The sequence below is a fragment of the Budorcas taxicolor genome, chromosome 21 (genome assembly GCF_023091745.1).
Source record: "Budorcas taxicolor isolate Tak-1 chromosome 21, Takin1.1, whole genome shotgun sequence".
Classification (NCBI taxonomy): domain Eukaryota; kingdom Metazoa; phylum Chordata; class Mammalia; order Artiodactyla; family Bovidae; genus Budorcas; species Budorcas taxicolor.
Genome location: NC_068930.1, coordinates 51,339,830 through 51,364,865, shown reverse-complemented (window position 1 = coordinate 51,364,865; position 25,036 = coordinate 51,339,830). Strand labels below are relative to the sequence as shown.

At 33.1% G+C, this 25,036-nt stretch overlaps 1 protein-coding gene across 1 annotated transcript in view; it reads right to left on the bottom strand.

Moving 5' to 3' along the window:
* MIPOL1 (mirror-image polydactyly 1) overlaps positions 1–24,725 on the bottom strand; it is a 245,496-nt gene extending 220,771 nt beyond the window's left edge. Inside the window, exons 1-4 of the mRNA XM_052659936.1 lie at positions 24,708–24,725; positions 19,983–20,061; positions 2,573–2,804; positions 756–903 (exon numbers count right to left, since the gene is read on the bottom strand). Of these exons, the coding sequence (XP_052515896.1) occupies positions 756–903; positions 2,573–2,804; positions 19,983–20,061; positions 24,708–24,725 (477 nt within the window). The remainder of the gene's footprint in view (positions 1–755; positions 904–2,572; positions 2,805–19,982; positions 20,062–24,707) is intronic.
* Between the last annotated feature and the right edge of the window lie 311 nt (positions 24,726–25,036).

The window sequence follows — 25,036 nt, the reverse complement described above, 5'->3', positions numbered from 1 at the left end:
ATAATCGGTATGCAATAAATAACTGCTAGATGAAAGTACAGAAAATAGCTCACGCTTTCATATGGAGTCCTTCGAAATGTTTTATTTTTAATTTCTCCCTCAGCTTTTGTCGTTTGTGTTGTTTTCCATCAGACATGATCAACACTCCTAACATCATGTTTCAGTTTGATTAGGTCAAACAAATAGAATATTAGAATCAGAAAAGTATATAGAGGTTAAAAAAAAACAGCAAGCAGAGAAAATGAACATTATTTAATAACACTACTTAAAGCTCAAAGGAATGTAACTAGAAAAAGAGTCAGAAGTGACATGACAAATTAGATTGGACAAAATACAGCAATATAAGATAACACAAGGTACATGACAATATTTCCAAGCCTTGCTACTTTAAAGTTTACATATAGTACTGAGGTGAAATACAGGGCACAGATACTACAAAGAAAAAAAGTTAAGAAAGTAACATGAAACCAATGAAGTAAAACTTGAATTTTATAGGCACCTATGCAAAGTACTACAGATTATGAAAAAGCGAGTGATATTGCAAGCCACCAAGGCAGAAAACAAAAGAAATTGCTTTTCATAGCCCATGTCTCAATTCAATCATACCCTGAATGGCATGGTATGGCAACGGCATAAAGCTACTGTTACAGGATTAAAGTACACAATAAAACTGAATTATGATGAGTGACAAAGCAAACTTAGAAGGTCAATAACTAAAAATATGCTCTACAATTATCAGACTTTCTATACTGTACCTTTTTATTGCTTGCTTTGAGAATGTTCAATTCTTTTAGAAGCAATGCTATTGTCTCCTCTTTACTTAAATCTGAAGTAACCTGACAAGGATTCGTACATTCGCAATGCAAATCATTTCTGTGGTCCATGATGCTGTAATGAAGAAAACTATTAAAACAATATACACATAATTTCCACTCTATAGGATCTATACATTTTATACTTCAAACAGGGGAAACAAGTTTAATAATAAATATGTAAAATTACTTAATTTAAAATTTATCTTAAGAAAATACTATGGATGAAAAAGCATAAACATCACAAATTCACAGAGGTACTAATATACCAATTTCACAAGGAAGAGTTAAATCTATGAAAAACATTTGGTAATAACTATAGAGATTCATGCAGGAGACCCAGGTTTGATCCCTGGGTCAGGAAGATCCTGGGGAGAAGGAAATGCCAAACCACTGCAGTACTCTTGCCTGGGAAATCCCACAGCTTGGAGGACTAGTGTGTGGGGTTGCAAGAGTTGGACAAAACTTAGCGACTAAACCACCACCACCATAGAGATACATGGTTCAGTACAATTAAAAAATTCAGTTTTTAAGGGGTTATGAATATTCATTCAATTTGTACTTTTGGTTAGGACTGCAGATACATTCTTACTGTTCTGAAACTGGGAACAACAAATAATTTTTCATTATAAATGACAGAATAACATATTTTCATTACTAAAATCACAGCATATTAAAAATGAAAACCTATTCCTGTAATACTTAGGGATAAGCAAAATAAATTTTTGACAATGTGTATACTATTTGAGAACAATAATTAACTTGTTAGCAAGAACTATAAAGGACGGGAAGGAAAAAGTAGATGACTTTAGCCCAGTCTCTACTATTTATCTTTCCTATGTGGTTATAAAGTTTATCACCTCTTCATTCATCCCTACTCCCCCAAAATATACTCCAATCTGCACTTTCATCAGACTGTAACTGACTGCCAAGAGGGTGGAACATATTAACATATCTACTTCATTATATATCAATATTCATTAGCATACCTATTTCATAATTTTTAAGCAAGTACAAACAGGTATTCCTACATAAAACTCTGTTGCAAAGTATTCTATACATATGATTTTGTCTAGACTGAAAATACAATATTTATATTTCAATATAATTATAGTCATTGAGAATCTTTAAATGTAGCAATATTTTCATAGTACATGACTAATTATCAAAGTATTTTACTCTTATAGGCAAAAGTCACAGGTGTCACAAATTCAAATCTCTTCATAAAATAGGTAGGTAAAGTGAATGGGTAGAAACTACAAAATGTAAAATATCAAGGAATGTAAATGGAAGAGCAGATGACCCTTCTAAAAGAAGTCAAACTCATTTAAATGAAGAACAGTGTTGACCAAAAGCAAAACATATCTTTGGGCTTGTCTTTTCGTGGAGCTGCCAGGTCATGGTTCTGATGAAAAATATACCATTTTCATCAATGTAATAGTTATTTCCAGATCCTTAATGAAAGGTCACTTAAAACAATACTCAACAAAATATAAAACCTCAGGACAAAACAAACAAAAACAATTAAAAAAAAATCCTCGTGACCTTTATTCAGGCTCATCCTGTGCTTTTTCACTCAGTGATTTAGACACATTATATTAACATAATGAAAATAGTAGAAAACTCCCCAAATTCTAATAAGTTAACCATACATCAAATTTAGGCCACATCAAAAAGAAAGGGAGGGACAGAGGGAAGAAGACAGGAAGGAAAAGTTCTCCCAATTCTTACTTTCTAAATCTAAGGCTGCTAGCACTCACTTGGATTTTCCTGCAGTGCAGTAAGCTGTCTCGTCATCTGGATGAGGGCTGACGAGTTGAAAATTCCTTGATCTCTGCTCTGGCAGTTCCGTGCTCTCATATGTAGCTTCATTAACTAATTCATTGGATTTTTGATGCATGCTTCCCTTAGAATTCACAGGCAGTTGCTCATCTGGCTGGGTATTTTTATTTCTGCCTGTAGTCTCTTGTTCAAGGTAACTATGGGTTATGTCTGCATTTAAAACAAAATAAAAACATGATATTTAAAACATCATTACATATTAAATAGATCAAAAGAGTATTTTTCTGTAAATAAGTGGTCTTGTAGCTTTAAACATGCACTTACTAACCTTACTCCTATTATAATCAGACAAACATGTACAGGGTGATCTTGCTATTAATGCTTCCATTTCCAGTCAGACAGCAGAGTAGGACGGTGGTTTGCAACTTTAAGTACACATCAGCAGTGTGTGTGTTTAGCCACTCAGTCGTGTCCAGCTCTTCGCAGCCCTATGAACTGCAGCCTCTGTCCATGGGATTTCCCAGGCAAGAAACATTGGAGTGGGTTGCCTTTCCCTTCTCCAGGGGATCTTTCTGACGCAAGGACTGAACCTGTGTCTCCTGCGCAGGCAAGTTCTTTACCCACTTAGCCAGCAGGGAAGTCTACATCAGCTGAGGAGTTTCTAAAACTCCTAAAGCTCAGGTTCACCTTATACTAATTAAATCAAGATCCCTGGGTGTGATCACAGGATTCTAGTATAAAATCAAGGCTGGGAACCACTGATTTAGGTTATTATTTTATACATTACTTTTTTTTCTAGAATTTGAAAAACAGGATATGGTAAGCTAACTGATTACAGTGAAGTGATAATGTGCGTGGGATTCTGGTATCAGACCGAGTTAGAATCCTGTCTTTACCAGACACATAACTTTGGGCAAGTTACTTTACCCATCCATGCCTCAGACTTTGTTAAGTGGAAACATAATACTGCTTACTTGAGTTGCTCCAAGGATTAACTGAATTAATGAAGACAAAGTACTTGGCCTACTGTCTGGCACATCAATATTAAAAGGGAAATAATACAAGAAGAATTATTTTTAACTTACCTTTTATCAGATATGTATAATACATTAGAGAATATTTTGAAAAGCTTGGCTATCTCATAAAAATTAGTTACCTCAAGCAGTAACTATTAAATAGCTATTCAAAGGAACAGTGTATATCTGATTTATAGTGAAATTTCGGGGAGAAAATGACACACACACAAGTGAACAAAACAAACTCTCTTAACCAATAAATCAGATCAATGACCACAAATACCGATTGAAACTAGTACTTTATTATTTCCAATAGAAATTCTTTAATTTTAAAAAGCAGGTGAATCGCATCTGCTTGTTTATGATACCTTCTTTAACTTGTCACACTTAAAATCCTTTTGAGGCAGAAGAGTAGTTTTACAATAAAAACAAAATAGAGAAACATAAATAAGGTACCCCTCACAAAGCACTCATTCTTTCAGAAGAAATTCATTGCATATATATATATATATATGCTGAAATTAGGTATAGCCAGTCATACACTCCAAGTCCGGGACATTCAGTCGCTCAGTTGAGCCCAACTCTTTGCGACCCCATGGATTGCAGCACGCAAGGTTTCTGTGTGCCCCATGGCAATGCCTTATCAATTACTTCAGAATCTTAAGTCTTGACTCTCTGACCTTGTTTTTGAGAACAAACATACCGTTATCTGCAACTTGTCTCATGTTTTCACCTCTGTGTTTCTGGATGTAATGCAACATCTCTCTTCATTTAGTTTTTTATTTCTGACTCTGAGTGCTGACTTCACCTCATCCCTGGTATCTATACTGCTTCTCATCACCACATTTATAGCTCTCTTTCTTACTTCAGCTTCTCTCTCCTGGGCTCAGTCATGCACTGAGTACACAGGCACTCACTCTTTGCAACCCCATTCACTATAGCCCACAAGCATCCTCTGTCCATAGAATTTTCCAGGCAAGAATACTGGAGCAGGTTGCCATTTCCTACTCCAGGGATTGAACCCACGTCTCCCGCACTGGCAGGTGGATTCTTTACCACTGTGCCACCTGGGAAGCCCCCACTTCAGCTTACCTAATGTCAAATTTTGTGATCCCTGAACTCTTGGTAAATCATGGTCTTTTCACCTGTGAATGTGTTATCTTCTTCAAACTGAGAGCAGACATGGAACCTTGCCAGAAAGAGGGTTCTTTACTGATTGCTCCCCGATCCGAGTAATCATTAACTCTTGAAGTATTATCAAAATAAACTCATAAAGTTCTAATGCACTTCTGGATTTTAATTCTAAATGTTTAATACTTTTGAAGAATTCATACTATGTGATTTGGCTCTATTTCTGGATGTTTCTAATCTTGTTCTGTAATAAAAGGTTTTAGATTCCTAACTGAAACTGTTCATCAGATATTTGGAGACTGATCTGAAACTATCCATATTCTTCTACTGAGAATTTAATTTTACTTTAAAGTAAACAAGCTGACTTATAAAATTTTCCTTCCTGTCTGCCTTTTACTTTTTTTTTTTGGACCAACTATTTTAGCAAATCTTCCTTAAATCCTCTGAATGCTCTCGACAGTCCTCTACTCTGCCATACTGCGTTACCTTATTTCAAAATTTGATCATTTGTATAGAAAGTTTGACCCCATAATTTATTTATTCATTAATTTAATGACTTGCCTGGTGGCTCAGATGGTAAAGCATCTGCCTATAATGTGGGAGACCTGGGTTCAATCCCTGAGTTGGGAAGATCTTCTGGAGAAGGAAATGGCAACCCACTCCAGTATTCTTGCCTGGAAAATCCCATGGATGGAGGAGCCTGGTAGACTACAGTCCATGGGGTTGCAAAGAGTCGGACGTGACTGAGCGACTTCACTTTCACTTTTCACTTTCACTTAATAATAATCCATGGAAATGCCACAGTGTGATATGTCCTGTGATAAGTACTGGGAAAACAAAGATGGATGAGAAACAGATTCTCCCCTCAAAGACTCTACAGTACAGTGAAAAAGATGTAATCGAACTGATCTAATAATTTGAAGACAATGTACTAAGCAGCATGCTAGGGCTACAAAGACCACAAACAAAACATACTAGACATCCTGATGCTCAACTGGAAGACTGTGGGATGATTTCACAAAGGCATTTATTCCAAAACATGACAAACAGAAATATGCAAAGTAATGGACTGTCAAAGGGTTTGAGTTCAGTAAAAAAAAAGCTGACAGACTGTAAGAATAAGAGAACAGGAAGAATGAGTACAAAAGAGAAGGAACAGCCAAACAAAAGACATCTGGTGTTTTGAAAGGACAAGATGCTATAGTTGAGGAGTGAAAACTTGTAAAATGCGTAACACTGTAAAGACAAGATGTGGTAGGTCTGGGAATGTGTTGATTAAATAGACTGATAATGAAGTACTTGGAGAGGAATAAATGAAGGTATCAGGGTACAGGGAATGCTACCTTTCAAGACACTGAAGTCATTCAGAAAAAAAGGCAAGCAATGGAGACCAGAGATGAAAGACAAATGCAGAAGACTTCACTGGCTGCATAAACATGCTAAAGAAGACAGAACCTGATGAGAAAGCTGACTGATGGTAGATGACAGTCATCTCTTTCTACCGTTTTACTTTGAAATAATTCCAGTCTTATAAAAATGTTGCAAATATAGTACAAAGGGTTCCTATATAACCTTCAGGCAGATTCCTCAAATGTTAACATTTTACACTTGCTTTATTATTTATTCTGTCAGTCTACCTACACATATATTTTTTTTTTTTCTGAAACATTTCAAATTAAGTTGCAGGCATGATTCACTGACTTTTCAGGTCAAATATTAAGATGGGGCTGTACCATACTTCATTTTACCAAGTTTTCTTTACCTTATTCAAAGCTCAACTTAAATTCAATTTCTGAGTTAATATCTTCACCAACCAAGAGAAAATTGCATTTAGTTACTCTAATTCAGTTTTCAGTTACTTGTCCTAAACTCTGCAGGCCCAACAGAAAAATTTTTACCAAGTAATAACAGGTTGATGCTACCAAAAACTTTAGTTGAGATGCTATCTTACCCCCATCACTTGAAAAAAATACTGAATTAGCAATATATCAATAAAGTGTAGCAACAGTGAAGTTATGGGTCTGTTTCATACACTATTCAAGTAGAAATATGAGACAAATGTTTAAAAGAACAACTGACTTCCGATTCAAATTTACCTCTAGGCAGATGAAAACACTCTATTCTGTTGATGCCTCTCTCTCTCTCATGGTTTGAAATGGAAACTCTGTAACTTTCTTTAATAATTTGCTTCAGTGTTGAATCAACGTCATTGTCAATCGTTCTATCATTAGGACTAACAGAATTAAAACTATTTAAATTCATTTCTTCATATGAACTTAAGAATGTTACCAATCTTTTCTTCACAATGCGTGTCTATGAAATCTAACTTTCCTCAAATAACATGAGATTTTTTGTGATGACTAATAAATCCCTTTATTTATTTGCTCTTCTGTGGGCATGCTGTATTAATTGGACAAATGAATTTTAACTACTTAAAACAAATGTATTCTCCAAAACTTTTATAATACAATATTTTTACATGCTATCTAATGTAATCACTGCCATGTAAACCTATCCTGTCACCAATGAAAATAATGTTATAGAAGATTATTACTCAGTATGCTTCAAATGCCACCTACTGCTATTATTAGAGCCAGTTTATTAATCTGGGCAAACTGGGTGAATTTAGTAACAACTTTTTAAAACTCTTAATGCATGTGCCTTGGCTGGCTGTATTATATGGTGTGAAGACCCTGCATCTTCCTAGTGGCTTTCATATTGTTTCAGCGGATCCTTTTCATGATCTAACAAATTCTCCCCTTACCGCTGGAGGTATCGGTATTGTCAACCATTTCAATGTCAGTGTTGCTATCACATTCTCAACTCCTTAGTCTAGAAAATTAACAGCATCGTACTATTTCCTAACCTAGAAAAGAACGCTTTGGGATCCCCTTTGACATCAGTTCTCCAGACAATTATACATTAATGTATAATATACTCAGCTACATTGATGCCATCCAAGAAATCATAACTCAGGGCCAAAAATAACTGTTACTTCACAACTACTATACAGAAGTGAGGAGGCAGTTAGAAATCAAATAGGGATTCTTAGAGGCTGGGAAATTCTGTCCTGTCTGGCTTTGTAAATAGTTTGTGACAACTGGTATCTGTGTAAATGGATTTGATGGTCCCCTGGGGGGGTCAATACTGTTTACAGAGCTGTTTCTTCAGAGTGGTTGAGCTAGAATTGTCTCTAGGGATCTTACAGGGGTTACTCAGAATAGCAACATCACAGGTACCTGAGAGCTCAGTGGCAGAAAAGAGAAAGAAGGATGGAGGTGTAACAGGCAAGTGCATTCAAATAAATGTATGTCTTGCTCCTTCACATGCAGGCGCTACTCAGGGGCACTGACTATCTAAAATGAACCATAAAAGAAGCAATTTGTAATTGTGTTGTCTGACACCTGCTAACACAATTGGTCATCACTTCTTTATAATCCATCTTTCTTTTTTTTGAAAAGGTTGTTACGTTGATAGTAGCATTAGATTTTATAAATATAAAAAGAATGAAAATCTCATGTTTATCACTTCTTTCTTTTGTATGCTGTCACTACATTATGTAAAAACATCAAAATGATAAGATTTTTTTTTTTTACTGTTGAATAAGTATAAATGTGATTTCATGATGGATTTACTATAGTCCCACATTTTAAACAGAATATGTCTTTTTTCCAAAGGTTAAGAATTTTTCTAAACAAACATTAGTTTCAACATAGCCCCTAATAACTTCTACCAATTCCTTAACTAAGTTACATGTAGATCATCTATCTCTGTATGTATACAAATACTCCCTTTACTAAATACTTCGGACTATTTGCTTCCTTTAATTTGTGTGGGGTGATTAGTTTTCCACATAGATGCATATATGAGCTTTTCTCTCCCCAAACATAAAAGACATCAGAAACTTCTGCCATATTATAGCAGCTCTACTTAACATGAGTGAGTACAAGAGCAAAGTTCAGACCTTCCAAGTAGAATATTGGTGTATTTAGAGTTTCCAAGCAAAACCAAAGTGCATGGGCTCTGAAGACAGACCGCAGAGTTTGAATCCCAGCTCTACAACATAGCTGTATGACCTTTACCAAATTAATAAACCTCTCATCAATTTCCGTATCAGTAAAAAGCACACACAAAAAAGCACCTAACTCAAAAGGTTATTATGAGAATTAAATTAAATTATATAATCTCTTGGAAAAGTATCAGCATAGAAAACACACTCAATAAATTTTAGCTATTATTATTTGCAAGTATCTACTTGGCTAAAAGCAAAATATTTTATTAAACTGCAGTAGGAATAGATAAAAATGTAATTGAGAAAAAAATTTCTATTTAAATCAAAAGACATGAACGTGGAAAATAAATAAAATGCTACTTTGTTCAATGAGATACATACAAAAAAAAGAAAATACTTAAGCTTAATTACAACTTGTAGTTAATACATAATGGTTTAATAAAGTTTGTATAAGATTATAAAGCTGAAAAATTACAAAAATAACAGAACTTCAAAACTCAGAAATCCTGACATTAGGAAAAAGATCCTGAAAGAAAAATCCATCTCATAGCAAGAAAATTAAGAGGATATTTCTGTAAATTCACTCCCACAGCAGGAAAATAAGGAATTTAAATAGCATGTTTCTGTAACATAATTTGAACACTACGATACTGGCACATGAAATTAGATATGATCAGGACCATAGGTAATATATCACAGGTACTTATTCTTCAGAGATTCTAATTTAGGAGTCACAAGAAATTAGGTAACTTCTGGATCTTTGGCTTAAAAACTGCAAACTTGTTACCTATGTATTGTTTACTCTCTCGGGGTGTTTTCAATTTATTGTTTGGCTTAACCAGCCTTATGAAGAAGAAGAAGATACTATAACTTTAATTTTCATTGTTCTGTATTCTAATTGCTCATATTTCAAGCATTTAAAGCACATGGAGCCATTGGCTATTATGTTGAAAAGCACAGATACACAGTTTTGTGTAATTCTAATGAAGTGTATCATATATACTGATGGGAGGTCAAAAACGTGATGGGGGAGAGGCTGGACATAGGTCTAAGATTTTAAAATAAGGCTTCATAAAAGTTTATTAACCTGAAAAATCATGAAACCTAGGAATGTCATATAATTTATTCATTTGGACATGAATTCAAAATAAACTATGTCCTTTCATTCCATTACATGGTTGTATCTCTAAATAAACATGTCAAAAAGAACTAGTGAGGTTATTTCTTCTTTGATTAAGACAATTCAATGGCTTAGTATACCACATTTCAAATTATCCAATGACTAGACATATAGATCACCTTACTGGAATTTTGCTTTTTATTATTTAAAAAAGCTACTGAAGTGGTGGTACTAAACAAATTTTTTAAAGTTTTTGTTTCAAGCCTGAAACAGTCATGAACACATCGATATTCATTCAACATATTTCTGCAAAAACTGTTCTATTATAGTATTTCAGCTTTCAAATTTTAACATTTTTCACCATATGAAGACCATGAACACAGTACAGTATAATTACCTAAAGCTTATACTACCTAACTTATGAAACTATCACATAAATTAAAGCTTTGTAAAAATTATATCATCCTACTTAAACCATTGCAAATATTATTTAAGCTAAAATGATTGTGAAAACTATCATAAAATTAGATTAACCAGCAGAATAGTACTCTATATTCTCTTTCTTCCCCAGTGACATGAACTGTTTGGCTACTTACTATATTTCTAATCTTTTCAACCTTTTCAATTTTTCCTAAGAATAATTTATATAAAGTAATTAAATATATGAACCAACTAGGTAAGTCTTACATTTCTACCACTGCAAGTAAAATGGTTTTTTTAATTATATATTTTTGTTTGCTAAGTATGAACACATACTAATTGTCTATGAATTCAACAATTCCATAAAGCATTTATGGAAGGTAACCTTTTTAATAGCAATTGTAAAAAGGAGAAAAAATGATTTCATTACATATGCCTTTCATTTTATTTAAGATCATCTTTAGATCTGGAAAACAAAACAGGAGAATCACCAGTCAGATACTAAGTGGAAATCACTGAAACACAATGTTAGTTCTAATGGATGGATGATTGTATTTGGTCTTTTGAAACTTTGAAGTATAGGTAAGTCTTGATCACACAAATTAATAAATCCTAAAGCTGGAGTTAACAATAACCATTACACCCAAATTCTGCAGCTTAGCCCAGCCAATTTTTCAAAAGGTCAGGTTGTGAACTGGAGAAGATCAGGGAGGTCCACCGCATAGCTTTGTTGCCAGGCATCTCTCGTCTGGATTGTTGCAGGCATTTATTAGTATTCGTCAGCAGACTCAACAGAGCAAACAAGAAATTCAAGCACGAATAATAAAATGAAATGCTGCTATATAACCCTTTGTCATTCAGCAAATATGGGACTTTTTAGCTACATTGTTCCTAAACCTGGGTTACTACTTTAATTTTTCTCCCCAGTGCTGACTGAATGAGTATGCATGTGTGTTAAATGCAGAGCTCCCCTAACAACTGCAGGACTGCCATTTAATCTGTTGGTAGATGGACCATTTCCTGTGGGAACCCTAGCTATGATTTCCAGATCCACCAAATAAATCTCAGATTAAGATTCCAAATGAAACCTGCCTTTGGCAGATAAAAAATGTCAAGATGGATATAAACAGTAAAATTATAAATTATCTAGGTGTTGCATGACAAACCAATGTTCATTTTTTTTGTTGACATGTGCCTAGATATCAAAACTATATGAGACATTCATCAAATGTCACACTTTCATAATATTGGAAGCATCATTAAAACTGTTTGACTAAGGACCTCAAAGTGTTTAAGCAGTAGCTCAAAAGTATATTTGTGCAAAGTAGAAGAATAAATTTACATATCAGCAGCAGCTCATAAGGGATGGGTAAATATTCTGTTTATCTCTCATTGTAATTCAGGTTACTTTAAATACAAGGTTTTAGGAAATCATTACACTCTATATGGCATCATTACATAACTTTCTATGCAAATGATATATGTTTTATTCAAATTCCCCACTTATTTGGTAGGGGAGGGAACAAAAGGAAAAGGTAAGGACTCTCATTTTATTAATCAACTGTGACTACTATACTAATGTACATCATCATCACCATCTTGTTAGTATTTTTTAAAAAAGCATTAAATACCTGAGACAAAAAAAGCCTGAGAAAAGTAAAAATTATCTATGTATATAATCTATTCATTTCAAATGACTGTGGTGAGAAGCAGAGACTTTTAAAAAAGAAAAAGGTAAAAAGAACCAATATAGAACCTATTAGAGACCAATGGTCTATTAAAAATGCAGAGGAAGTCTCCGATGCTAGTCTTCACTGCATTCTCAGGAGATCAAGGACTTCTTTTTTAATGAAAATTTTTGTTTTGTCTTTGCTCTTCTTACCTGGACTAATGCAGCATTGTCCTGATGTTGAAATATATCGACTGATTAAAAAATATAGGCAATGAAGGTTTCTGAAGGAAAAAAATCAGATTTGCTGAACCGAAATCTTTTAAATTTTAAACTCTTAAAAGCAATTGAATAAAAGCCTTTAGTGACTCCAAATTCTGCAACATTTGGTTTCCTGAAGATTCAAAAATCATTTAATCTACTTAAAATAAGAATTCCTTGAAATTTGTAAATTCTTTACACTTAATTTAATCCATGGAAAGGATACAAAATATTCTGTATTCCATACTCAAAATGCTAGAATTTATACACAATCCTGATTCTTTCAGAACTATTTCTCCAGTTCTTCCTATCAGATTTCCTCCAATACGTGTTGTGGATTCAAGGAAACTAAGGCTAAATAAACCTTACCTATCCTAATCTGTTAGGGATCAACATTAATCTGAAAATTAATCTGAAACAGAGAGGATAAAACTTAAACAGGATATTAAGAGTATTTTTTGCTTAATTTTGAATATATTTCTAAACTCAAAATCAAAGAATGTTTACCATGTTTTAGAGTACATCACATTATTTTAAGTACAGCCAGTGAAACTATTAAAAAAGAGTATTTGGTTTTTAACTTCAAACATATTTAATTCTCAAAAACTAACATATTCAGTATCTATACAAGTATAATTTTACCAATGTGAACTGATTACTTTTAGCTTTTCATTCACTAGCATCCTGATTTTAAAGCACAGAAAAGTTTCAATATGTGAAGACAAAATAAATTAAAAATGATGTCAAAATATAATTTTCTGAAATAATTACTTTTACCTTACATCTTGTCAGCACAATTTTACCATTTGGCAAAAATTATCAATTTTACCACAAAGCTTCTAGACTATGAAATAATCTATGCAACCAATTTCAAAATTTTATAGCTTGATATTCTAAATTTGTTTTTTATTCCCCAAGAAAAAACAAAATCACAAAAGACAAAACATGAAGAAAATCTGTATCTGAAACTTCCTCCCAGAAGATAATGATGTCTTACATGACAGGTAGTTTAGATTAAAACACAAATATCTACACATACTAAACCCCAAATTTTATATTCAACTTTCACATGTATTTACAACCAAAAACAGTGAGTAAATGTAGTCACATCAGTCCTACTCTACAGTCAGTTAGTCAATCTGAACCAACTGTGTAAATGGTCATAAATTCAGTCTATACACCACAGTATATTGATTCAGATCAACAAAATCAACAAAATGCCAGTGCACACTCAGGACAATCATGCTAAGCTGACAAATGCAGCCACTGTGGAGACCATAATAACCACCTTAAGTATGATCCACTGAAATTCCAATTTCTAAAAAGTTTAAGATTCAATAATATTATATTGAGATTTGTGTCATAAATATGTGTTCCAGGAAGTGGTCTGGCGTGAAAGGGCCCTAACCAGAAATGAATGAGGACTTTTATCAAAGAGCTCATATTCTTAAGAATGGAGAACTTGAAAAACAAAGCCAAAAGCTTTTGAAAAATTCAAGTAGTTTTTTTCTATTTCAAAAAAATGTATTTTCATGGTCACAAATATATTTAAAACACCTCTTTAAAAGCAGAATTGCATTTCCTTAAATCAAAGAAATAATCCCAAGTTGTAAAAAGAGAGGATCATACTAATAGCATAAAAATGGAGAAGTAGTCCTATTAAAAAAAAATTTACCATTTTTCATGCTTAGTCTTAGTAATTATCATTTTTACAAAATGAAGGACTGAAACGGTAGTAAGAATTCCATGTGAAGAGTATACACTGAACTGACATAAAGACTCTAAATTTAGTTTCAAAAAAAAGAAAGAAAAGAAATAAAGAGTCCTATTATCTCCCCAAATTTTCCCTCATTAAGAATTTATGGGCAGGTTTATCAACTGTAGCAAATGCACCACTATACTCAGCTGTTCTTGTGTGGGGTTAGGCAGTAGGTGTGCAATGGGAACTCTGTACTTTTTGCTCAGTTTTGCTGAGAACTTAAAGCTGTTCTACAAAATAAAGTCTTTTTAAAAAACTATATAAAAAATATATGTGACATAAATTCATAAATGTGAATTACTAACAGCAGAAATTATAAATCCCAAAACACAGTTTATAATAAACTTTATAACCAGCTAGAAGACTAAGTTGTCCTTACAAAAATTTTTTGGTTTTCCATTACATTTTTCTAATGAGGCCAGGAATCGTGACAGAATCATTCATATCAACTCTAAAAAATAAAGACACTCAGAATCTCATTTATTTTTATAAACTTTTTTTTTTTTTTTAAGAAATTTTTTTTTTCTAAAAGAGCAAACCTCAATCATGCTTTTAAGGGTATCTTAGCATTTCCTCTGGAAATGAATCAATCCTTGTTGGCTCGCTGCCAGCAGTCCTAAAACCACTCTCAAATATTCTCAATGGTCATGTGTAAGAAACCACCAGAACTCTATTAAGTTAGAACCTATGGAGTTAAATAGTAAATTTAGGCAGACCTTGACATGCTCTTTTTTTAACCCTTCTATGGCAAAACAAAAATTAGAAATGCGTTCTTATATTCACCCTTGCCAAAAGGAAAAGGCAAACTGTACGATGTCACTAGTGTGAAGATTATTACTGCAATTGGGATCTCAATACAGACACAATTAGATTTTACCCTAAATGATTATTATTGATTGTATATTCTATTCTAAAAAATATAAATATACTAAATATAAACTATACTACTTTGAAAAATATCAAGTTTTTGATATTGTGAACATTATATCTAAAGAGAATAACTTCCTATAAAACTAATAATAACCATTTCAAATACTACTATTTGTGTTCTTAATACTTCTGAAACTTTTTTATAGACTATCTTTCACAGCTGGGTGGAAGAACAATGATGCAATCACCACCACTTATCTAGGCCCTATAAAATATGTCAACAATCTTATTTTTTTAAGCATCTGTAAAGACCATTACTACCACTACATTATTGAAAATAATTATTCTGGTATATGAAATTCATATTAAACTTGTTTCCTATTTCAGGTATTGTAGTAGGGCTTTTATATACACAATCTCTCATCTTCCAAACTCTCCAAAAGGAAGTATCTCCCTGTTCCATAAACAAGAAAACTCTGGTTTGAAAATAATTATGAAACGTGCACCGAAGTCCAGGTAGGTAGTTAGTAGAAGATTGAAAAATTAAAACACAGGTCTATCTAGTTCCAAAAGCTACATTCTTTCTACTATAACATGTTATTGAAATTAATAAATGCATTGGTTCTCCAGTGTTAATTTTCCTTTAAATTTAAACAAAAAGAAAATTAATGAAAACAAATTGTCTTGCTCATTCAGGGAAAATAACCATTACTAACGAGAATGACAATTATTAAGTACAATTCAAATCCCGTAATTCAACACAGAATAAATAATTATGTGGACAGTTCCAACACCTTGAATTTCAAGGAGTGTCTAATCATATGTCTAAGGGATTCATTTTTTCCTACCAGTTATCTTGCTGGTAGAAATGGATGTCCATTTTACATAAGTGGCTGTTTCCTTCCTCTCTGCTTTAAAACAGTTTATGAAGATGACATGAAATTCTACTATTATCATAATGATCAAAGACATTTAAAAGCATACAGGTTGTTTTTCTATAGATGTCTACTCTTATAAAATGTTTGCAAATCATACAATAGTTTTAGATGTAATTCAGTTACAGAACACTATATGGGCAAAAAGTAAAAGAACACATAATTTGTGAAAAGAGAGAAAGATAAAACAACCAATAATAAAAGAGGTTGAAGGTGGCACACAGGTTCCAAATGCCAAGCAAAATTAAACAGTATTCTGACTCAAGAAGAAACTAACAAACTACTTATAAGTTACCTTTTGCTAGGTTTTAGTCCTTGTTATTTGAGAGAAAAACCACAAAAATCACAGTAACAAAATCATGTCCTCTCTACATATAAAGAAGTTGCTTTTTACTTAGAGCAGCAAGATAAGATTTTTTAAAATATTTGCTAACCTCCAAAAAACTGCAACATGTAAGAAATCTATTGACATAAGCAGTTCTAGAAGGCTTTCAACTCAAGTTTCAATTGAGACAATGATTTAGAATTATGCTCACTTTTTTAAAACTATGCTTAAAATAGTTTTTAAAATGTGTTTCACATTTAAATTGAGATAATACATAAGTGAAAACTACTCTGTGTATAAAACAAATATTAAATATTAACTCCTAAAATACTAAACCTAAAAATATTAAAGAAACTCATAAAATTGAAAGGTTTTTGTTTAAAGATTCTTCAAGCTGTATAATTCCTACCATTTCTTACCCTCAATTGGTAAGAAATATTTAAAACACAGCAGACAGTGTTTAATTTGGGTAGGCACAATAACCTTCTTTAACCTTTCTTAGGGAACACTGACCCCTAAAGGTTCTAAATTTAAACAAGTTTAACAATATTCTAAATTTAACTGGTATCCAGACCTCATTTTTACCATTATCGTAGGTGTATATTCTTATGGCACACACGTTTATTCATAAACCACACTTAAAATTATTTCCAACAGACTGCTGTGTACTACTAAATAACCATGTTTCTGCTAATTTAATAAAAATTACCAAAATTTAAGAACTACCCAGTAATTTATCATACTATTTCCAATAATTACTCATAAGAGATTTCTGATCCCCAAGACTTTTTTCTAACATTGTTAAGTAAATAATAAGTATATGCTTAAGACAGGCTAAACAATCAATCATATAGTAACTGGTTCTTTCTGAGGGTTAACTTTACATATGCCCTTTGACTGCGCCATTTCACTTTTTTTCTTCAAAAGCAGGGAGGAAAAAGGAATATTGAAAAAGAGAAGGCTTTCATGAAAGGACAAAACATCATTTACTTCTTAAGTAAGCCAGAAGATGTTATCAATGTTAACTAGACAACACACAAATGTTGTAACCTATTGCTTCCACAACCTAAAATTTTGTTCATTCAGGGCTGGGTTTTTTTTTTTAACTACCCAAAGAAACTTGTACAGTTTATAGATGTCTTCACTTATCCTATAAATCTCAGCTTTACATTTTCTAAACTGAGAATAATGATAAAAACCAAGAAAAATGTAAATCATTTCACCAGTTAACATTGTTTACCTCATCAAATCTTTGATGTCAAATATTTCAGCAACATTTCTAAAATAAAGCTAGGAAAAGAATGACCACTTCAGCATTCCTTATAATGAAACTTGTAAGATGATGCAAAGTATAATAAAAGTTATTAATTAGCTCCATTTCCTTAAAAATTAAGATAACTTTAAATAAAATAAGAATAGCCTATGAACATTTGTGTTAGTAGAGCTTTGAAGCAATCTGTGCTTTATGAAAAATCCCATGAACCTTGATAACAAAAAAAGTAAATGTATCGGTTATCACAAAACTCAAAAGATACTCCATTTACCTGTTTAACTTTATTTGTTAATAATGTTTCATTAATAGGTCCTTAAGGAATGTCTTAGTGTTATTTCCAATGTCCAAAAAATGTCTGTAAAAATGCAAATTTTCTTAATGATGTTTCAGTCACGTCTCTTGCAGTCTGCCTCCTGCAAACTATTTATGCATCTGTCTTCAGCCCTAAAACCTTCCTCTCTACAAGTGTCCTAGAGCTTCAGCAGTTCCCTTCCTTAACATTTCTCATGGTTGGTTCACATTTATGAGAAGTATTTCCTCTACAGTCCCTACACTTTAGAGACATTAAAAATTATTCCTTTGGCTCCTTAAAGATCCTTTGGTCTATAATGTGAACCACATGGCTTTCATAGCAACGTGACCTCTGAACAGGGAACAAAAGCAAGAAGGGCATTGTTATTTACTTCCTCTTTTCTTATTTTGCACATACATTGAGTAAGAACTGCTTTGAGTTTTAAGAGTGTTTGCCTGCTTATCTGCATAAATGAATAAAAACAGCTACAACAAATAGTTTCCTGCTTCACCCCAATACATCATTATCACAAGTTGAATATAAAGAGAGTAGACTAAAATCAAGTGCCACAAAATCCTTCCACTAAAGCTATTAACTTTTCATTAAAATCTTTAACTATATACATTACTCAGGTACTACTTGCTATTCCTTTATACACAATGCAATCAGTTACGTGGATACTAAACTCAGAACAGTAGCCTAGAATCATAAGTAAGAGAAAGGTTGCTAACGGTACGCATAAATGACAAGAAAATCTATAATAGTATAGAAATCAAAAACAAATGGAGAAATCAAAAAACATATACTCGGTGCAGCATCTTTCTATATCTCAAAAGAATGTGTAGCTATTAACTGATTTAGTTCAAGGATGACAGAAGAGTTCCCTCAAAAGGCCTTTAACCCAAAAGGTTACAGTGTGGTTGATAAATGGTAAAGAAAGCCCTGTTGAAGGAGAGGGGAAAGAGAGATGTGTGCAATGTTTCGATAATAATTCTATTTGGAAAAAAATAGAAGACATAAAAATGACGAACATAAAATTTCAAGTCTTCAACTATACGTCATACTATATTCAGAATGATTTGTTATCCAAGGATTTCAGATTTGCAACTGTATCCAGATTTAGTGTAAAAGACCTCAAATAAAAACTAAACATTTTTAAAACCTGTCTGTGTAGCACTTATTCTACCTTGCTCTACACACAGATGGGTGTCCTCTACTTATCTACCTACGTTTGTACCTATCCATCCATCCATCCATCCATCCATCCATCCATCCATCCATCCATCCATCCATCCATCCCATCCATCCTTCCACTATTTCTCCCTTTGGCAGGACATCTCTTTGTCTGTCTGTCTTTCAGACTGTGTTTCTCTCTGACTGCTCTCTCCTCTGCCTGTGCACATCTGTGCTTTTCTCTTTCTGATTCTCTCCTTGTCTCTGACTGTTTTCATGTCTCTGTCTCTTTTTCGAAGTATTTCTTCTGCTTTCCTCTGCACATCTCTGCGAGTGTCTGCGGCTCTGACTCTTTAGGGAGAGTCCCCCTTTGACTGTTTTTCTGTGGTTGTCTCTGAGTGTGCCTTTTAGTGTACAAGTGTCTCTGTATGTGTCTCTGTTTTTCTGTGTATGTGTGTCTCCTCTCCATACATGTCTGTCTGTCTCTGCATGTGTGTGTATCTTCCATGTCTCTTTGTGCTCGTCTCTGTCTCTTTCTGAGAGTGTCTGCGTGTACACAGGTGCCCCTCTCTCTCAGTGTGTCCCTTTCCCGTCTCCGCCCAACCCCTCTCTCTCTGTCACAGGATGTCTGTTTCTCTTACTCAGGTACTTCTCCATGAGTCTCGGGATGTGTGCCTTCTTGTGTGTATCTATGCATGCGTCTCTCTCTGGGTACCTCTATATGTGTATCTGTGTCTTTTTCATTGAGTTTACCATCTCCCCCCTGTGTCTGTGTCTCCTTTCTCTGTTTGGGTTTCTTTCTCTGAGTTTGCCTCTCTGCATGCATTTCTCTACTAGTCATTCTCTCAATCTCCTCTATCACTTTGTGGGTGTGTGTCTTTCTCTTTGTGTGTCTGCTTTCCTTTTTCTCTTTCAGTGTCTCTTGCTCTGTGCCTTTTCTCTTTCTCCTTGGGTCTCTTTTGCAGAATGTGTGTCTTTCTGTGTATACTTCCTTCCTTGCGTGTGTGCGTGCATGTGTGCTTGTGCTTATCTGCTCCTGTCTAATACACTGGTTAGAACAAACACATTTCATTCAGTGCCTTAAAGTTGCACATCACCTGGGGTTTGGTATTAATACCTTAAAAGTCCTTACCTTTTGACCAGTCCTCCATTTGCACTTCTGTTCTTGTTTGCTCTGGCAATGTCTCTGGTTTTTGCGCCAAGATTTGAGGCTAAAATAAAGCCAACTCTAGATAAATAAACTTAAAACAATATAGCAGAACACACCTAAATCTTACCTTTGTTTAAGAGAGAATTTACAGGATAACTGGTTTTCTAAAACACTTATAATAGGACAATTAACTGTATATTTCAACACGTGAAATTAAATCTTTTTTCTCAGAAAAAAAGTTCTTTCATTCACACTTACATTTTAGTAAATACAGTTCAAGGGTAAGTGTCTAGACATTCTTGCTCCTTTGGTTAGGGAACTATTCAATTTATTTCACTTAAGTCTTCTGCAACTATTAACACAACTTCAACAACTTAAGAAAAATAAAAAGTTTACTCTATTTGTCATAAGTTTATAGCAAAAATTTCAAACATTTATTTGAATGTATATTTTCACATAAATATTTCATAGTGTGTAATTTTAAAATGTTACTCTAATTTTTTTAAAGGTTATTTTCATCTTGTGGAATTATTGGTATTTCTCTCTTGCATTTGTTTTCATAATAAATATGATCAAAGCTATGCAAGTTCAGTTTTTTGCATGCTTTTAAAGAGAATAATAAAATTAGATTCACCTCACAGCTAGAACTCTGCGTTCTTTAAAAAGTCCTCAAATAAAGCTGTAGCAAGCTTCTCCTATTCCAATTTTCTCTAAATATGTTGATCTGGAGTTGGCAATCTTTTTCTAAGTTCCTCATTTACTTTTGGATTAACTGAAAATATAGGAAGTTATTAATAGCAAAGAAATATGTTCCAGTCAATGAAGCCATTTCCTTCCATATTGCCCAAAAAGGTTAATAATAATTGCAGTCTTTTAATAAGAGATTCATATAGCAAGACATGTAGAAAATACAGTCTTTAATAACCTCTGGAGTATTTTAAAACATGCCTTACAGGCCTTAATGTGCTTAGTAATATACTATTTAAAACCATAATTTTATCCCTTTGCGATATACAGTCACTCCTCCTCATCATTTACCCAGCTAATGAATGCCAGCAATTAGTAAAATGTAATCCCATTGCACAATCATTTTAATGCTTTTAGCACTCAGAAAAGTAAACACCAAATTAATACTGCTCAAGCCATATCAGATCCTAGTTGGAAGCAAGCAATTATAGTTCAGCTCCTCAGGTGTAATTAAATGATTGGAATGATTTAGTTCCATAAATGCAAGTTAATTCATAAGCAAGCAACAAATATACTGGGAGTAATTACAAGAAACATTGACAGTCTAAGTAGGGCTAATTCTTTTATGAGACTGATATAGTAAAATGCTGCCCTCTCCTGGGCATATAAGTGAATACTTCAGAGCCAAAAATAAAACATTTCCCCCTACCCAAAATCTAAGTTTTAAAAGGACACTAAAAAGGAAAAAAAAAAATATATATATATACATATATATGTATATATAAATACATATATATGTATATATAAATTTGATTTCATTCCTTAAGCAAAAGATTTTCATTTATGGCTTACTGTGATAATTTTTTCACACTCTAGTAATTAGTGATTTTTCCATTCAAGTTCTGAATATGAGTCCCAAAACATACCAGGCAATTCCTATAATCTGATGAAACTAAATCATTCATATAGGACACTGGCTGCAAGTGAAACTTCTAGTTCCCTTTTGGACTGTCAGACCAATACCTATATTCTCTCACTGGTAAACCCTAACTAGACTGCTAGAGATTTAAGCTATGATTTTATAAGTACTAAAAATGGATAAGAAAAATAATCTCTGATGGATATAAAACAAAACACTCAGTATTACTGTGACTATACAAAATGGTCTAAACTAATTGTTTTTAATGAACTCCAATAACAACAACAACAAGAAAGACCTACAGCACCTGTATAATATCATTACAAGCTCATTTGAAAACATAACGAATAGCAGGCAGTACACAAAATAAAACACCCCGGTTTTACTTCAGCCATTCCCAACTTTTTACTTTTTTAGGCTAACATTCAGAACAAACTTACTTGAATACTACCTGATGTGTATCAACTAAATTTCTTACACTATACTTTTAGAAATGTATTTATTACACATTTAAGTTATGATATAATCAGTAAGACTGTGTTAACACATATGTATCTATATCACTAAGCCTATTCAGAATCATCCCTTAAACTTTGTACAAAATTGAACATATGCTCAAATATAAACAATGGTATAACAAGTGTTTAATTCTCCAATAAATGCAATAGATACTTGCAGGGGATAATGCTTATCAGTATCAATTTTTTTAGTCCGGGAGGGAACAATATTCCTTTCTACTATGCTTTCAAATGCAGTAAAATAACTATATTCTAAGTCACAGCCTATGCAAACTATAGAAATAAACCAAAATATTAAAGAGTCCTGCCACTAAGTTTAAAATGTACAGCACATTTGCTTTGCCCTTGATGTCACAGTCTTATTTTTCAATTCATATCTTGTACACTGTAAGTTAATTGCTTTTGGAAAGTACTTATTATTCATGTAAAAATTAATGTGCCAATGTGTTTAAATCCTCTTAAATGACCATTCATGCATCTTTCTTCTTTAAGTACCAATGAAATCTGTCAAAAGACATCAATGCAAAATGGTCTTAAAGAAAGTTCTAATAGAGATTTTTTTTCTGCTAACACAAGATTTTCATATTCACCAACTTTACTTCAATTTCATTAATTTTTTAAGCTACTTTTAATAAATTCACCAAGTAAAATTTTTAGGCCCCATAGTCTGTCATTTGTGTTCCAGCTGACATTATGAATATTAATAACCGTGTTATCCTGATTAAATAGGCTTCATATGAAATCCCTGTGAATCCTATAGCTCAGACATCTCATTTTTCCAACTCTTTATGAATTTGGATTCAGACATTAAACTGGAAAAATCTTAAAAAACAGATTTAATGGCACATTTGCATATTGTCAAGCAAAAATTAGATGTTCTAATGATTCAAACAATTACAACTTACAGATCTACATATTGTAATAGAATAGAAGATTTTTGTAAACATGCAACATATTTTACAGATCTATTCATTTTAGGACAAAGGATAAGACTAATAAGATTCTGATTCTTTTCCTCACACTCACCTTAAAGATTGATACCAAGAACTTGTTTAAATCAGAAATTATATCTTCATGTTAAAATTAGTGGGATGATTTCAGAGTAGATACATAAACTAGGCTACTTAATCAAAGTGCTAAATCATTATATCACAGACAAAATATGTTAAATGCTTTAACATTACTAATGTTATCAGGTTCGAGCAGCAAAATAAAATCTAACTGAAGTTCATCTTTAAGTAATGTGGGAAAAAATTACCCATATAAAAAAGAAAAATAAAATCTTTACTATAACAGAACATATCATATCAGCATGTGTTAAAATGAAATCTTCTCCATCAGAGGCCTAACCTCATTCCTCCAAGTTATTTTTAAGTCTTGGAATAAGTGAAATAAGAAAAAACAAATTACAGTTAAGGAAACCATATACCACCTCTAACTACACTGGAATTTGAATGTATCTGCCTATATTTCCTACTTTCATGCTATCAAAAAATGGAGACTGAAAAAAATTAAACAAACATCTCCATGCTCTGAAATGGGACTTGACTCTCCTTGTTTACTCAGCAGTAAAACACTTGATGAAACAAAATTTGTTCTTTGACCAGTCTAAAATTTTTAATCTGCCTAAAAAAGAATGAGTAATTCTGACATTTTTCCTTCAAAACGAAACAATGCTTTTTGGATAGAAAGGCATTTAAAGATGGGACTTCACATCCCAAAGTAACAATACCCAGGATCTTTTAAAACGTATTTTAAATAGGAGATTCCCGTCTACTTTCCTCCACAAAAACCACACATGGCAAAGGTGTTCAGCTGACTCTTTTTCATAATGTCTCGGTAGTTTAATCACAAATTTGTATAATTTGAATCCAGAGTATAAAGCTAAGAATCATTTCTAACTATAACTTAAATTATATGCAACTATAACAATGACAAATTTTGGATTTTCTGGATTAAGAAATGTTGATAATTTCTGCACTGGGATGGTTTCATTAAATGGCTAAAGAAGAGCAGTGTATTTCTGAGAGCCAAATATCATATCAGGTAACTCAACATACACAATATATGCATAAGTTCTACTGATGGATTTCCATCTTACTAGACAAAAGTCTCTTAAATATTCACATTCTCTCACAAAAAAGAATTCCTTTCACTGACTATCTCACATCACAGCCCACTCCCTACCAGCTCCAGATAATCCAAATTTCCCAGAGCCTGGGTAATCAAGGAAAGGTTTAGGGAAAGGGAGAAAGGATAAAAGTAGCCAGATGCCATCGCTATCAAGATTGTAAAGGCATATACTATTGGATCCCTCCGGTCTACTACAAGTCTTTTTACATATAAAGATACACATTGAAGCAGTATTTATTTGGTATGAGACGATACTTATGTTCTAGTCATTCTGAACTTCTTTCTATTCCTTGAACTCACCAAGCTTATTCTTGCCTCAGAACTTTTATACTTCTCTAGATTGCTAAACCATTTTCTCCCATCATTTAGGCCTTGCTCAAAATTCATCTCTTCAAAAGGTTTCGCCTGGCCATCCTATCTAAAGTGGACACTCCTCTCTCATCACATTACCTGTGCTACTACTTTCATGAAGCCACCAGTTTGGGTTTTACTTCAGTGTTTATGATATATATCCGCCAAGGGTGTATATGGAAGTTACATTCAGGCATAGCCCTTGTTTTTGTCTTTCATCTGTATCCTTAGAAGGGTGTTTGGCATACAGTAAGTAAGTATTTCAGTATGTACTTGATGATCAGGCAGGTGGGCAGAAGATGTGAAGATTTTCTCAACAAGCATCTGTTATGCACCTATATATTATTTGTCAGCCAACCATTCTAGGGATTAAATATAAAATAAATAGATAAGGCAAATAAATTTCCTACCCAAAATGAATCTTTAGC